Source organism: Hordeum vulgare, chromosome 1H (assembly GCF_904849725.1).
Source record: "Hordeum vulgare subsp. vulgare chromosome 1H, MorexV3_pseudomolecules_assembly, whole genome shotgun sequence".
Taxonomy (NCBI): domain Eukaryota; kingdom Viridiplantae; phylum Streptophyta; class Magnoliopsida; order Poales; family Poaceae; genus Hordeum; species Hordeum vulgare.
The window spans coordinates 324,745,538-324,760,994 of record NC_058518.1 but is presented as its reverse complement, the minus strand read 5'-3'; the positions used below and the strand labels follow the sequence as shown (position 1 = coordinate 324,760,994).

General features: G+C 40.7%; 2 protein-coding genes across 3 annotated transcripts; one reads left to right on the top strand and one right to left on the bottom strand.

The window, feature by feature from the left end:
• Positions 1-8,591: 8,591 nt before the first annotated feature.
• On the top strand, positions 8,592-12,488 carry LOC123433906 (vesicle-associated protein 1-2-like). Of its 2 annotated transcripts, XR_006625207.1 has the most exons (10): positions 8,593-8,737; positions 8,844-8,914; positions 9,036-9,117; positions 9,246-9,361; positions 9,442-9,648; positions 9,733-9,801; positions 9,880-9,921; positions 10,488-10,565; positions 12,012-12,169; positions 12,263-12,488. XR_006625207.1 is itself a non-coding variant. In XM_045115482.1 (9 exons), exons 1-9 carry the CDS (start codon positions 8,683-8,685, stop codon positions 12,114-12,116), a joined length of 825 nt encoding a protein of 274 aa, XP_044971417.1. In that variant the 5' UTR covers positions 8,592-8,682; the 3' UTR covers positions 12,117-12,488. The 2 variants fall into 2 exon arrangements, 1 of the variants encoding a protein (XP_044971417.1); XM_045115482.1 differs by having other exon boundaries at positions 8,592-8,737; positions 12,012-12,488.
• A 61-nt stretch (positions 12,489-12,549) lies between these two features.
• Positions 12,550-15,363, bottom strand: LOC123433927 (hepatoma-derived growth factor-related protein 2). Its single transcript, XM_045115483.1, has 3 exons — positions 14,510-15,363; positions 14,349-14,418; positions 12,550-12,857 (listed from the first exon to the last, which is right to left on the bottom strand). Exons 1-2 carry the CDS (start codon positions 15,265-15,267, stop codon positions 14,403-14,405), a joined length of 774 nt encoding a protein of 257 aa, XP_044971418.1. The 5' UTR covers positions 15,268-15,363; the 3' UTR covers positions 12,550-12,857; positions 14,349-14,402.
• Between the last annotated feature and the right edge of the window lie 94 nt (positions 15,364-15,457).

Sequence of the window (15,457 nt, the reverse complement as noted above, 5' to 3'; positions counted from 1 at the left end):
TTTCGCTTGGCACAAACACTAAATAAAACACAAAAAACACAATTATAAGAGTATCATAATTGTGCAAACACTCTAGAACAAAAAGCAAAAGTGAAAATAAATTTTATTCATTGGGTTGCCTCCTAACAAGCGTTATCGTTTTACGCCCCTAGCTAGGCATATAGCATAGATTTTTAAGTATTGTCATCCTTAGTTTCCATGGATGCATTCTTATGAGGAGATTTCTCAAAAATAACTTGAAACACATCATCCATAGAAATTTTAGCATTATCAAGTTGCCCATCTACGTATCCCCTTTGATTACCGACAACAATCCAAGAATATTGTTGATTAACATTGTTGAAAACTTGTTGGATCATATCTAAAATAGGAATGTCCATTTTAAAGTTATCATCAAAGATTTAATTATAATTGAGCAAATTTCTCAAAACATAATCACTATTATAGAGAATTTCATTTACTACCGGCTTTTCACAATTCATACCATAAAAATCAAAGAGTTCCCAAGCTTCCCGTACTATGTGATCAAATTCATCCATAAGAACAAGGGTGGCTATGTTCTTAGCTTTAGGATCCTTTATAACAGGTAGTTCATAAAACAATCTTTGTAAACTTGGATGAGTACAGATAATCTATTCTCAAGTTTTAGAATTAGTGCTGACATAGCTTCCGCATAGGTTTTGGTTGTATAGAAGTATTATCACAAGACAAAGTTCCTACACAATTGAAGAATTATTGGATAACTTCTTTTCCCATAACATTCCCTTGTCCCAAAACAAAGGTTTTAGCATCCAGATTACTAGGTCGTCCAATTTTAGGAGTCGTGTCATCATCTGTTTCTGCCATACCAAAGTCACTCATGATTATAATCGGCAAAAACACAAGCAAACAAGAGATCCGGCAAGAAAACGACAAGGGAAAGATGGCAAAGAAAAATGCATTTTTTTGTGAAGTGGGGGAGAGGAAAACGAGACGCAAATGGCAAATAATGTAATTGCAAGGATATGAGATTTGTATGCAGGAACCTGATACATCTTGACTTGATCTTCCCCGGCAACGGCGCCAGAAATCTTGTGACTCCTCGCACGAGCGTTGGTTCCCCTCCAAGCTTAAAGGGTGATGTAGTAAAGCGACGACAAGTATTTCCCTCAGTTAAGAAATCAAGGTATCAATACGGTAGGAAGATCCAAAAGACTATGTAAGCAGCACCTGCACACAAATAGCAAATCCTCGCAACCCAACGCGTGGAGGGGTTGTCAATCCCTCTTGGGTAAAGTAAGGATAAATTGATAGATGCAAGTAAGAGTTATAGCAAATAGAACGCAACAAGGTATTTTTGGGTTTTTTGATAATATAGATCTGAAAACAAAAGAGCAAATAAAGTAGAAAATCAAATAGCAAAGTAGAGATTGCAAAGAGATGATGTGAAGTAGACCCGGGGGCGTAGGTTTCACTAGTGGATTTTCTTGAGAAAATAGCAAGCGGTGGGTAGACAAATTACTGTTGGGCAATTGATAGAAGGGCAAATAATTATGATGATATTCAAGACAATGATCATGTATATAGGCATCACGTCCAAAATAAGTAGACCGTCTTCTGCCTACATCTACTTCTATTACTCCACACATCGATCACTATCTAACATGCATCTAGTGTATTGAGTTTATGGAGAAACGAAGTAATGCCTTAAGAATGATGACATGATGTAGACACGACCAATTCATGTAGGAATAGATCCCATCGTTTTATCCTTGATAGCAACGATACATGCGTGTCATGTCTCTTTCTTTCACTGAGATTGAGCACCGCAAGATCGAACCGATCACAAAGCACCTCTTCAAGTTGCAAGATAAAAGATCAAGTTGGCCAGACGAAAACCAAATATCGGAGAATAAATACGAGGCTATAATAATTAATCATGAATATGTTTTCATAGATCTGATCATAAACTAACAATTCATCGAATCCCAACAAACACACCGCAAAAGAAAGAGTTACATCATATGGATCTCCAAGAGACCATTGTATTGAAAAATAAAACGAGAGAGAAAGCCATCTACCTACTGCCTATAGACCCGTAGGTCTGATATGAACTACTCACGCATCATCGTAGGAGCACCAATGAGAATGGTGAACCCCTCCGTGATCGTGTTCCTCTCCGAAACGAGATCTAGATTGGTTTTCGTGGCTGTGGAACTTGCGGCCGCTGAAACGATTTTTCGTCGATTCCTCCAGGGTTTTTTGAATATTGGGGTATTTATAGAGCTCAGAGGTGGTGGAGAAGCCTCCGAAGGGCCCCACTAGACACCATGTCGCGCTAGGGGCCTATGGCGCGCCCTCGTGTCTAGTGGATCCCCGGGCCTTGTCTGCTGCTCATTCTTGGTTCCCAAGTTTCCTTTTGGTACAAAAAAAATCTCCATAAAGTTTCGAGGCAATTGGACCTCTTCTGATATGGATTTTCCGCGAAGGAAAAAAACAACAAAAAACACCAACTCGCACTAGGCACTATGTCAATAAGTTAGTCCAAAAAAATGATATAAAATTGTTATAAAATGATTATAAAACATCCAGGAATGATATTAAATAGCATGGAACAATTAAAAAGTATATATATGTTGGAGACGTAGCAGGGCCCATGTGGCTCCGTTCGGCGTAATTCCAATGCTGAAAATTCCTATATATATAGAAACCCTCAGAAATTAGGAGAGAACTTCCGTTCCGCCGCCGCAACTCTCTGTATCGACAAAAAAATCTCGAGCCTTTCCAGTACCCTGCCGGAGAGGGAAATCATCTTTGGTGGCCTTCTTTATCATCCCGGCGGAGGCCATGACGAGAATTACCCTCGAGGTTGAGGGTATGTACCAATAGCTATGTGTTCTCTCTCTCTCTCCCTCTCTCCCTCTCCCTCTCTCCCTCCCTCTCTCTCTCTCTCTCTCTCTCGTGTTCTTGAGATGACACGATCTTGATGTATCACGGGCTTTGATGATATAGTTGGATCATATGGTGTTTGTCCTTGCTATCTTCTTGTGATAAATTGAATCTTTGTCCTTGAGATCTTGTTATGTTGGATTGAATATTTTGGTTTGAGAACACTATGTCTTGCATGAGGTTACCCGTAGTGACATTGGAGTATTCCATTGATTCACTGGATATATGTTATGGCATCAACTTGCGGATTCTAGTGACCTTGGGGATCTATGCATAGGGGTTGATTGCACGCTTTCGTACTACGTTCTCCGATATAAATCTTGGGGTACTCCTTGAAATCTTTGTGTTGGATTGAATATGGGGAATCTGAATTTGTTTGATGCACGTCGAATAATTAACCCATGGATACTTGAGGTGACATTGGAGTATCTAGGCGACACTAGGGTTGATTGATATGTATCATATGTGTTATTCTAGTATGAACTCTAGGGCTGTTTGTGACACCTATAGGAACAACCCATAAGATTGATCAAAAAGGATAGCTGTGAGGTGGTTCCCTGCCTACAACAATTTCATCTTATGTTCTCCGCTACTTATGAACTTTGGGATGATTCTTTGTTGCATGTTGAGGGATGAACATATAATTCTACTATGTTAGCATTGTTGAGAGATTGCATTAGTGAAAGTATTTACACAAACGTTTTGCTCGCTGTTTTACACTTGTTACCTCGCTGTTTTTATTTATTCAGATTACAAAAAACTATTTCTACTATCCATACTACACTTGTATCACCATCTCCTCGCCAAACACCTATACAATTTACCATTGTATTGGGTGTGTTGGGGACACAAGAGATTTCTTGTATTTGATTGCACGGTTGTTTTAGAGAGACCATCTTCATCCTACACCTCCCACGACTTGATAAACCTTAGGTCATTCACTTGAGGAAAATTTGTTGTTGTCCTATAAAACTCTATACTTGAAGGCCTAACAACGTCTATAAAAATAAAGTTGCGTAGTCGACATCACTAGCTAGCTAGCTCGCTCATCCAGGACGAGCGGGGAGGCGACAGCGGCTAGGATGGGCGGGGCAGACGGGCCGGCGACCAGGATGGACGGGGCGACGATCAGGGACGGACGGGCGGCGCACGGTCGGGGACGGACGGGGCGACGACCGGAGCGAGCCATGAAGGTTCCGCTGACAGTTTACGGTGGGATTCTGACGAATTCCGTCACGAAAGGTCACCGGAGTGTGCAGAATTCCCTTGTCGTGTAGCATTGACCGGTTTACCGTTCATCCTCAGTTTTGGAGGCAAAACTGTAAATAAAAGGGTCGCATGTGGATTTCTCAGGGGCTTGTAACAAGTTTATAGGTTTGACCATTTTAAGAAGTCTATTCAGGATGTTTTTTAACATCATGAAACTGAAAACATCATTTTTACGAGTTTAACTACTTATAAGGGGATGTTAGATTTGTTCTAAGGTGTGTATTTGTATATTCATAGGATGAATGTATGTAAGTGTGTATCAACGTCTCCAATTACAATTATATTGAAAGAAAGACAAAACTAGAAACTTGAACGTGACTGCATGCGTCAACGTTAAAGTACTCCCTTCGTTTCTATATATAAGTCTTTATAGATGTTTCATTAAAAGACTACATACAGATGTATATAGACACACTTTAGAATATAGATTCATTTATTTTATTATGTATGTAGTCCCCTAGTTGAATCTTAAAAAAAACTTATATTTAGGAAAGGAGGGAGTATGAGATAGCTCCACAGTAGCTATATAGCAGTACTCCCTCTGTCTGGAAATACTTGTCCTACAAATAAATGTATCTAGACTTATTTTAGTTATAGATTCATGCATTTTATTCATTTCTAGGACAAGTATTTCCAAACAGAGGGAGTATCAATTATCCAATTCGCAAAGGAATATATCGATTATCCAGATGCAATGTGATATACGGAGTATACAACACCGAAGGAAGGATTAGATGGTCAGGAATTGTCAAAGCCATAAATATGTTCACTTGACACGTCTGTTGACAAAACCATCTGCACGCACATGCATGTTCATATCTACCTTTTCCCTCGTCTCTTGAAGTGATGCGTGCATATCTTTTCATTTATTGTGAATGTGATGCCAACTCGAGTGAGAACGACATAGTAACAACAGAAATTATATTACCTTTTGGTGAGCATATTTCTAGAAATAATCTAATAATTTTCCTGAATCCACAAGAGGATCATAGAGTATAACACTACATCGCTCCGTCATGTTTCGTTTAATTGTTGATTGAGATCAGTATCATTTTCTGGCAGGTAGAATAACGATAAGTAGTAATAACTTCATGAGTGTTCACATTTCCCAGTTATGATGTGAACATAGGATTATGGTGGTGTGAACATAATCCTATATATCTAGTATAGTTACCGAAAATGCTTTTGGAGGCGAGCTCCATGGAGGCCTTCAAATATAAAATTCAAAATTTATGAAAATTTATATTGTAATATTTTAAAAAATTCTGCAAAATATACACAGATAGATGAAGGTATAATACATAAGTGTGTAATTTTATAGGAATAAATACATTGAAACACGGGCTGCGCAAAAGAAACAAATAGAAGGCTTTTTAACACATGATACTATTCATCCTTCCGGATCATGATTTTTTTATATATGTCGCGTTTTACATTATTTTGACCTGTAATTTTACAGGCACACGGATCACATCCTTGTTTAGTGGTACTCTCTTTATACCTAAATAATTATACTTGCGGAGAAATAGACTAGTTCTACACAACTATAATTATCTATGTATAGATGGAGTACAATTTTTTTCAGATTTTTTTGAAACCAAAATTTTCAATGTTTTTTTTTCAAAAATCCGGCCTTCATTGAGGCCGAGAGCCAAAATACCATTCTTGTATAGTTATCCTTATAAACTTATTTATCTCAACATACAAATATGACACCACGAATGGAAAGAGATTCACCTCAACACAATGCACGCATGGAAAAAGACTCACCATAATATTCAACGAGAAAATGTTTTTCATTTAATTATTCTACTTATATTCAATAAATATTATTTCAACTATACATAATCTAATATAATAAGTAATATGTACTTTTAATTTTGGTTCTCATGTCACCAACATAAAATTTCATCAACCAATTTCCACAGCAACGTCCGGGGTATCCTCTAGTTTCATAAATTCACATCACCGTGCCACTAGAATTGATGGACAACAATCTTATCGTATGTTAGAGCATCTACAACTGGACGCCTCAAATGACCTCTCATACGCCCGCAGACGCGTCCAGTTTGTGACCGAACAGGAGAAAAAAGAAAGAGTGATCCAATCGGACCTCTCATATCATCCATATACACCCCGGCTGTCCGTGAATCCTCATATTGAGGACAAATATAGGGAGGATATGAGGGTTCCCGGGCGCGTCTGGTCAGTCCGCCATGTAGGATGCGACCCCATCCCGGATCAATTTTTTCTTTCTCTCTCTTCCTCTCCGCCAATCACGTGCAAGTGACTGGACATATGAGGAAGAAATTGAAAAATACGACTACGCGAACAGACAAATAGGGATACGTCCGGTCACTGACCGAACGCATTCGCGGGCGTTTAGGGGATCATATTTGGTAAGTCCGGCTGTTAGATGCTCTTAAGGGTTCCATAATAACCGAAAAAGAGTGTTGAAACTCCACACGAGTTTGTCTTACAAAAACTTCATAGGAATTGTAACATTTCAAAGTAACATAATTATGGAAAAATCTTGCAGTCCAATATGCTGGTATGAGTACCTAATACTGTATATATTTCCAAATATTTAGTTGCATTAAAGAAATGGTAGATTGGTATCTATATAATATGGTAAGGGTCCTTTCAGTACAGATTTTTGTAGCATGATTTTATAGACATTTTGCTGATGTGGTATAGTAGTTAATGAAGAAAGAGAGAGAGGGGAGAGGTTGTTCTAACTTAGTTAACATACAACCCTTTCTTTTTGTAATAAGGAATATAAAAGGCAACATACCCATGGGAGTATAGTTTCTTAGGTTCCTACAAAACTCTAAACCAAAATAAACAACCTATCGTATGATACTCTCCATGATAATATACTTAGTTAACATACAACCCTTGCAACCTCTTCATTACACACCAACCTAAGAAACAATGCATTTGGCCAGTTGCCTTTTAAGTTTTTATATCCTTTTGTAATAACGTGCTAAGAGGGTGCATTGTGATAGGCCTTAGGTTTTCAGAGATACTAGAACTAAGTATTTTGGTTAGAGTTTTGGAGGAACCCAGTTTAATGATTATTACTAATTATTTCTATTTTTTTGCGGGTACTAATTATTTCTATTGACATGGATCAAAAAGCGCAAGACTTTCTGATTCTTGTAGATACCGATTAAGATCGATAATGCTAAGTTTGTGACAAAGATGAGAAAATATAGATCATTTAATGATGAAATTGAAAAGGTTGTGTGGGCATCTTTGAGATTACGCTTTTTAAACCGTATCCACATCCCTTTAATATGTTTTTTCTTTCTTAAGAAATCGCATCCCCTTAATATGTACAATAATTATGAAGATTGTAGCCATTATCATAGAATCAACAACGATGAAATTTTGAGTATAGTTACCAAAAAGTAGTAGCCGTCCATTATAGAGAACCTTCAGGCCTCGTTTGGTTAAGGGGGGTTGGGGAGGTTTTGAGAGGGAGGGATTTCATCGGATTGGGTGAATCCCTTTGTTTCATCCAATCCTCTCAAATCCTCCGAGGCTTTGCTTCCACTAGTCCCCCGAGGAGGGTTTTGAAACACATGGATAGGAAGGGATTGAAGGGGAACGGAGGGGATTGGGCTAAGCAAACCCCTCCTACCAAATGGGCGCCCGAGGATCTGTGGGGTTTCTGGCCCTTCCGGGGATTTTCCTCTCAAAACCTCCCAAACCCCCTTAACCAAACGAGGCCTCACGGAGAAAAAAAAATGATAAAGGTAACTACTGTTTGTCAAAAGTAGGCGGTGCATATTTCGTGATCCATGATAGAGCCATCCATATACTAAGTCAACTAAAGAAAAAGGACAGTCAGCTTACAAATTCCATAATCTAACTTCTTATTTGAAAGTCCAGCATATTATTCCCGGTCTTTGTAAATTACACTGGGTCGCATGGCAATACATCACCCCGCACACACAAAAAAAGAGTTTGCCAATACTATATCAGCAATGCATATTGCACAATTATTACAAGTAAAAGACCCAAAACCTTGATATTACCTGCTAATAAGTACCCCCTATGATTCAAATTCTATATTTTTAAAACTTTTTCTTAAATCAGATGTATATAAACACATTTTAGTGTGTTCGTTCACTCATTTAAATCCTTATGTAGTTTATATTAACATATTTATTAAAACGTTTTATAATTCAGAACGGTTCTGTTCGGAATTACTTATTGTAAAAATATTTAAAATATATTTAAAATTAAAATACATCTAGATACATTCATTTTTATGACAAATAATCTGGATCAAGCGAGTATGAAATCACAGGAAGGCATTCTCACCACGCACAGAGTTTTCAAACAAATTAGCCAAAATAAAACTCCACGGGAATTTGCATCCAAACCCAAAGAGGCAAAGAAGTAACGGCCCCAGCGGTCCAGCACCCTGCGCTCCCCTTTCCCACCACTCCCCCTTCCTCCGCGGGCACAGCAGCCATGGCCGCCTCCAGCGACCTCCTCGACGTCGACCCGCCCGAGCTCCAGTTCCCCTGTAAGCTCACCGCTCCTCTCGCCCCCGTGCCACCTTCCTCCCGCTTTAGATTGCTTTTCTCTTGAATTTTCCCGCTGACCCCTCCGCAATTTCTTGGCATGCCCAGTCGAGCTCGACAAGCAGATCTCCTGCCCCCTCAAGATGACCAACAAGACCGACAGGACCGTCGCCTTTAAGGTGATTCTCCTGTTAGCCGCCGTGTTTAATCCTAGAAAAATCCTGTCGCTTTAGCCTCTCGAGGGATTCTCTTATGAGTTATGCTTTTCTTGGTGCCCCTGTGATGCGTGACGGGTAGTAGGTTAAGACGACGAGCCCCAAGAAGTACTGCGTGCGCCCCAACAATGGCGTCGTGCGGCCGCGGTCCACCTGCCAAGTTGTAGGTACTGTGCTGTTGTTGTTGTGTTCACTGGACCAGCTAGAGCTCAAGAAACTGCTCAAGTTCAGGCTCCAGAGTCCTCCTTTTATTTCATTTTAATGGGAGATGTTTCAACGCGTTTTTGTGGACCAGTGACGATGCAGGCCCAGACTGTTGCACCACCGGACCTGCAGTGCAAGGACAAATTCCTGGTGCAAAGCGTGGTCGTCGCCGATGGCTTATCGGCCAAGGACATCACCCCTCAAATGGTAATGGTAGTACTAGACTAGAGTGTAGTTTTTATGTGGTTCATGGCTTTAGGTTGACAATGGACTTGTGGGTTTCTTAGTTCATGAAACAAGAGGGTAACATTGTTGAGGAGGTGAGGATGAGGGTCACTTATGTGATGCCACCCGAATCGCCGTCGGAGATTGCGGAGGAAAGCGATGGGCCACAGCGAATCTTGGCGCCTATGCAGAGAATTGCGGATCATGGGAGGAGCGCATCGGAGCTGTCGAGTGGCTCGGTGTCCTTGAGATCAGCTGACCTGGGGACAGTAAGTCTACTGAATGTTTCATACGTGATATTCATATTTCTCTGGTAGTGTGAGTCCTTAAGGACATAAATGATGTGTTTTCAGGAGGTGGGGTCACCTACTGGACCAGCTGTAAGGACTGAAGAATTACTGAGGGCTGCAGGACATGCTGTTGTATGTGCTACTTAAGTTTTTTCTCTATAGTTCTATATTTTTTTGTATAATTTTTAACATGTTGGTTGTTTGCTGCAGGAAACAAGAACACATACAGGCCCTGAAGCACAGCCCCTTGAGGTGTGTTCTTTTGCCTTCCAAAGCAGTTTGGCAGTTCTTGTCTTCCTTAGTTGTTGTTCTGTGTGCAATACTAACAGCCAGGTCACACGGCAAAGTAAAATACCAAAGATACTTATTTGACACATTTTGATCCTTGCTGATTCTACTCATTCATAGCTCTATGCCTTGTTAATCGTTTTTGCCTACTAATAGGTTTCCTGTACTAAGAATAAGGCATATGATCGATTTTTAGTTGCTTCATATTGGAATTATATGATTAAGTGTATTTATATTATTTTTTAACTGTGCATACATGGGTATTGCTCTCCATCCAGTTAATTTGCTTTAGATCTTTGGGACTGTTTGTTCTTATCGTCTTGGCCATCCTTTTAGTTCCCTATAGACATCATACAACTGGCATTAGTTACATGGATATCTTATAATTTAGCTTGTTTTAGTGTTTAACTAGTGATTGTGCCAGCCTTCCTGGTATCATGTTACTTGTTCAATGGGAATGTAATCTTCTTTGGATTTCACTTATAATTATTGTTTCTGGCTGAATAACCACATCCCTTCCTCTAATCCAGCTGTTGGCTTTAATTACAAAATTGACGAAGGAAAAGGATTCTGCCCTTGAGCAAAATAAAAAGCTTCGCAGTGAGTTGGTGAGTATTATTGTTTTAAGTTCAAAACTTTGAATCATATGCTCTTTCCATGAGCTACCATTGGCACCCTAAAAGCAGATGTACTTAACAATGGAGGAGTTTTGTCCTCATGATTAATATACTAGGAAAAGGTCCTTTTTACTCCCAATTATAATGTGAGTAAATAACTTAAATGTTCCTGTAAAACGTACACAGAAACCACTATTGAAAGGGTCCAAGTTGCATATGTGTGGCAGTATACACCATTAATTAATGCAGTTTGTTCAACATCGCATGTAATTTTGTATTCTTTTAGGGATATCCATATTATATCAACAGAGTTTTGTTGCCTGAAGTATTACGCGCCTACACCATAATATGGATGGGAAACAATAATAGATGCTTACTTATACACTCAATATAATGTGAAGTAGACACTTGTACAGTTTTTTTTGGAAAAAGAGGGTCACCCCCGGCCTCTACATTATCAAAATGCACACAGCCATATACTCCCTCCGTCCCAAAATAAGTGTCTCAACTCTAGTACAACTATGTAATAACTTTAATATAAAGTGAGACACTTATTTTGGGACAGAGGGGGTATTTATTAAGGTTCGAGTACGAAGTTCAACTACTGAAGTACAAAAGATCAAATAAAAGCCACAACCAGCGAAAATAGGCACTTATAGAGTTACGCACCGGTATATGGTTGAAGAATGTGATATAAAGAACTGGAGTAGCTCTACCCAGAAGATTTATTTTCTTCTTTGAAGGGAATACGGCAGGGCACTGCCTGCTGTTAGTAGATAAAAAAATACTCCCATCCGATCCATATTAATTGTCGCTGTTTTAGTACGATTTTATACTAAAGAACTGGAGAGAAGAGGTGGAACCTATCCTCTTGATGTTCCAAGATAAAGAGAGCAGATGATTCTGTGTCATTGAAGTTCTACCTCTTCCTTTTCAATTCAGAAATTCCCTCAAGTGAACTCCCTGAATATGATCAAACCGGTCAATTACGAATTATCACGCAGGAAGATCAGATTACTGCATCAGAAGGACATATTTTAGTTGATTTCTGCAAGCCTAAACTAAATAATGTGCTGAGGCATAGAATACATATGATGAGCTACAACAATGGTTGTAGAGCCTAGCATAGCTAGGCTAAGAGATAATTGAGCATGCCATGACGTTGTTAAGATTTCATAAAGACCCTTATGGCCTTGTCCTGTAAATGGACCCTTGTGAGCCTCCAAAATATCTTTAAGTCCATGGCCTGAGGAACCAAAAATTTCCAAGTTCTCCACCAGAATAATTTTATTTGAACAATTAAGATGCAAAGTCTAGATTGTAAAATGTAGTCAAAGTCCTTGCTGGAAGAGTTGATCTGCCAAATTCTGATATCCACAACAACCTTGGATCCTTTTACGAACCGAATGTTGAAATATTTATCACTTCCACATGCAGGAGCTAGTAAGGCGTGATGCCAGTAAACAAGGAGGATTCTCGCTGATATTTGTACTGGTGTGTGGGCTGCTTAGCATCATTCTGGGCTATCTTGTAAAGAAATGAAGATTTCAGCTTCATGTCCAGTCTATTGATTTAATTCCTACAGTAAATAAAAGGTAACATCTCATGGTGTCTGTCGTCGGCCAGCTACCAAGATTACAGGGAACAGTTTTTGTTTGTTGTCTTATTTCCCCTTTTTGAAACTTCAGATCAGACCAAGCTTGGTGAAGTTTGCAAATGTCCAAAGGATGGGACATGTCCTGTGGAGTGGCATCTAATTTGATTACATAATGTATTTTAACTAATGATATTAAACTAACTGTCCTTGATTGTCGTTTGTGATTGTATGCCTTGTTTATTGTCACTTTCAGTGTGAATGTACCGAATAGTACATGTCCAAATCTAATTATATGTTTGCTTTTTTGTGAGGCAAAATTATATGTTTGCTTGAATTGGTTGGTAGCAGACGTCTAAAGCAACATCTCTAGCAGCATAGTGCAGCAGGACTTGGAGCGTTTATTTTACAATATTGCAGTTCGTAACCCAAACAATTGTGTACACCAGGTAAGAGTTGATAAAATTTACAAGAACGGAGGGCGTGATTGCACGCTGCACTAATGCACTTGTTTATCTTACAGAAGGAGCATAATAATAATAATACACAAACTAATCTCTAACGAATCTTCATATTGACTGAGATGTTCTTGAACTGCTTGAAAGTTCACCAGAGCAACATGGCTCTTTGCCTCCACATCAATCTTTCAAAGTATTTTCATGCAAGTTTTGACGCCCATCTTCGGTTTTCTGAGGAACAGAGACAGGATCAGCAAACAGAAAAGTTGGTTGTCTTCAAAAGAACTACAGTAGGTCTGCACGCATGTTAAATGGTTCGATTGTCCCTCTAGTGGAGTTCAGGATCATAAAACTAACTACTGTATCAAGCAAAACTATCTTACAAAGTTACATCTAATTTGCACGAGGATAGTTAGGCTAGATATGAAACCCAACAGAAAAATATGAAAAACCAAAAAGCAAAAGAGAGGGAAAAAAAAGTAAACAAAGCATAATGGGTAGGTTAAGGTTTTGACAAATGGATTACAAATCTCCATGCAGTCCTATGAAGAGCCAACTCTCTAGGTACCATCCAATCCTTCAAAAGCCCCTTTTTACCGCCTCCTCCCATGTCAACTTTGGTCGTCCCTGACTCTTGGGGCTCCTTTGAATCGAAGGAATTTCATAGGAATTTTGCAGGATTTGGTTCCTTCAGAAATTTTCCTACATAGCTTGTTTGATTCGTAAGATTGCAATCCTTAGGAATTTTTCCTAAGTATTGGTTTGCACTCTATTTTGGAGGAAAAATTGCATCCACTCATTGTACAATTCTTTTGTTTTTTCTGTGTCATCAAATACTTTATGATCCAAATTCCTATAATTTCCATATCATATAGGATTCAAGAGGACATACTATTCCAATATGTATTTTTCCTATTCGTGTGTTTTAAAAATCATGTGAATCAAAGAGGCTCTTAGCATTTTTGCTACCCCCTTAGAATCCCACTATTTAACAGGGGAGGCCTCCGTTGGATATGGCCAAACCACCTTGGAGCATCTCTAGCAGGCACACAAAAGTTTCGCACCGCAGCACTTTCATCTGCTGGAGCTGTCTGGCGCAAAAAAAAAAGGTTTTTAGCGCACGGAGCAGTTTTTGGGCGCCCGTTGGAGATGCTCTTAGGCGGTGTTGGACAAGCTAGCTAAATGTTATGTATGGAACATATTCATCACCAATTTGCAATGAAGGATTTTTTTTCTTTCATTTCCTTTCTTTTTTGGTGTGAGCGTATTTACACTCTCAAACAAACATTCAGAAAAGCAAATTTTCTCTCAACTGAAATATATGTTAATATGTGAAAGGTAAAAAGTGAAGATTCAATAAAACAAGAGGAGATATACCACACTTGCAGATAAGATAACTTGGTAAGGGGTAAATAGAATATGGAGCTCTAAAAACATCTTGACAACATCCCCGACAAGATATTATCTCATGTCACAGTAGCAACCAAACATAAAATCATCACAATTGTGTTCTGCTTGCACAAGTCCACGTGATCAGAACAGAACGTAATTGCATGAATTAATCAAATATTGCCCAGTTCAATACATAAAAACAGAGCCACAATATACCATGAACAATTAATGATTCTATTTAAGTTTGGACTGCATCATCTGCAATTTTTTCGTGCTAGGTGTCAAACCAAAATTTAAAACTGAACAGGCATTGCACTATGACGATCGTACCTCCAATAAACATCCATTGCAGATCCTGCAGATAATTTCACACAGACCCTTGCATCATCGACGCACATACCTGCATCCAAGGAATACACAGACAATAATCACGATGGAATCACAACGAAAATCAATGAAATCACAGCATCTGCCTTCCACAATGGCACTACCTCGACGAGTACCCACGATCCGGCTGCCTCTCCTTCCTTGCTGTAGGGGCAAGCAAGGCTCGCTCACGCTCCTTCTCCTTGGCCTCCCTCTTCCTCCTCTCCTCTCTAAGCTCCTCGATACTCTTCTTCCCTCCACTCCTCTTCTCTCCCGTGCCTTCGGCGTAATCTCTCCTCTCCTTGGAGGAGGAAGCCAAAGGCTTCGACATGTACCAGGGCGCCGCCACGCCCTTCCCGGCAAGGCCATAACCCAGCTTGTACTTCTCGTCGTCAGGCCCCGCCGTCCTAACCTCCTCCTCCTTCTTACGCTTCTTAGGGTTTGGCTTGGTGTCCGCCGCAGGCTCCCTCTCCCGAGCCGCGCCCCTCCCGCCGCTAGCGGAGGCAAGCGCGGCGAAGTCAGCGGCCCCACCGCCGCCGGAGAAGAGGTTGATGTGGTCTCCGTCAGAGGCGACGGGGGATGGTTCCGCGGGCCGGGCGGCAGGGGGTGGGGACCGCCGTGGGGCGACCTGATGCGCGGGCCGGGCGGAGGAGGGGGGCGGAGATGGGGCACGGGGAGGGGAGGGCGAGTCGGCCTGGAGGCCCCGGTTGCGGCGGAGCGCGACGAGGCGGGCGTGGGACTCGCGGCGGCGGGTGGCCTCGCGCTGGAGCTGGTCCTGGCGGGCGGCCTCGGCTTCGTCGACGCGGACCTTCTCCTGGTTGTCGAACCTGTAGACGTTCCACCGCTTCTGCGGCAGGATGTTGAGACCACCGTGCCCGCCCATCTCCGCCTACCGGAGCAGGTTCCTCGCCGACGACCGAGGCTGTTGGATCGGTCGGGTGCTCCGGCGACTGGGAGATTGGGGATTGCAGCTTCGTTCCCCACGGGTTCCTTTATTATTATTTTTTTTGGGCTCACGGGTTGCGGTTTTGCTTTGCGGTGCGCTCGCGCCGGATATTCCTCAGTACATTGGG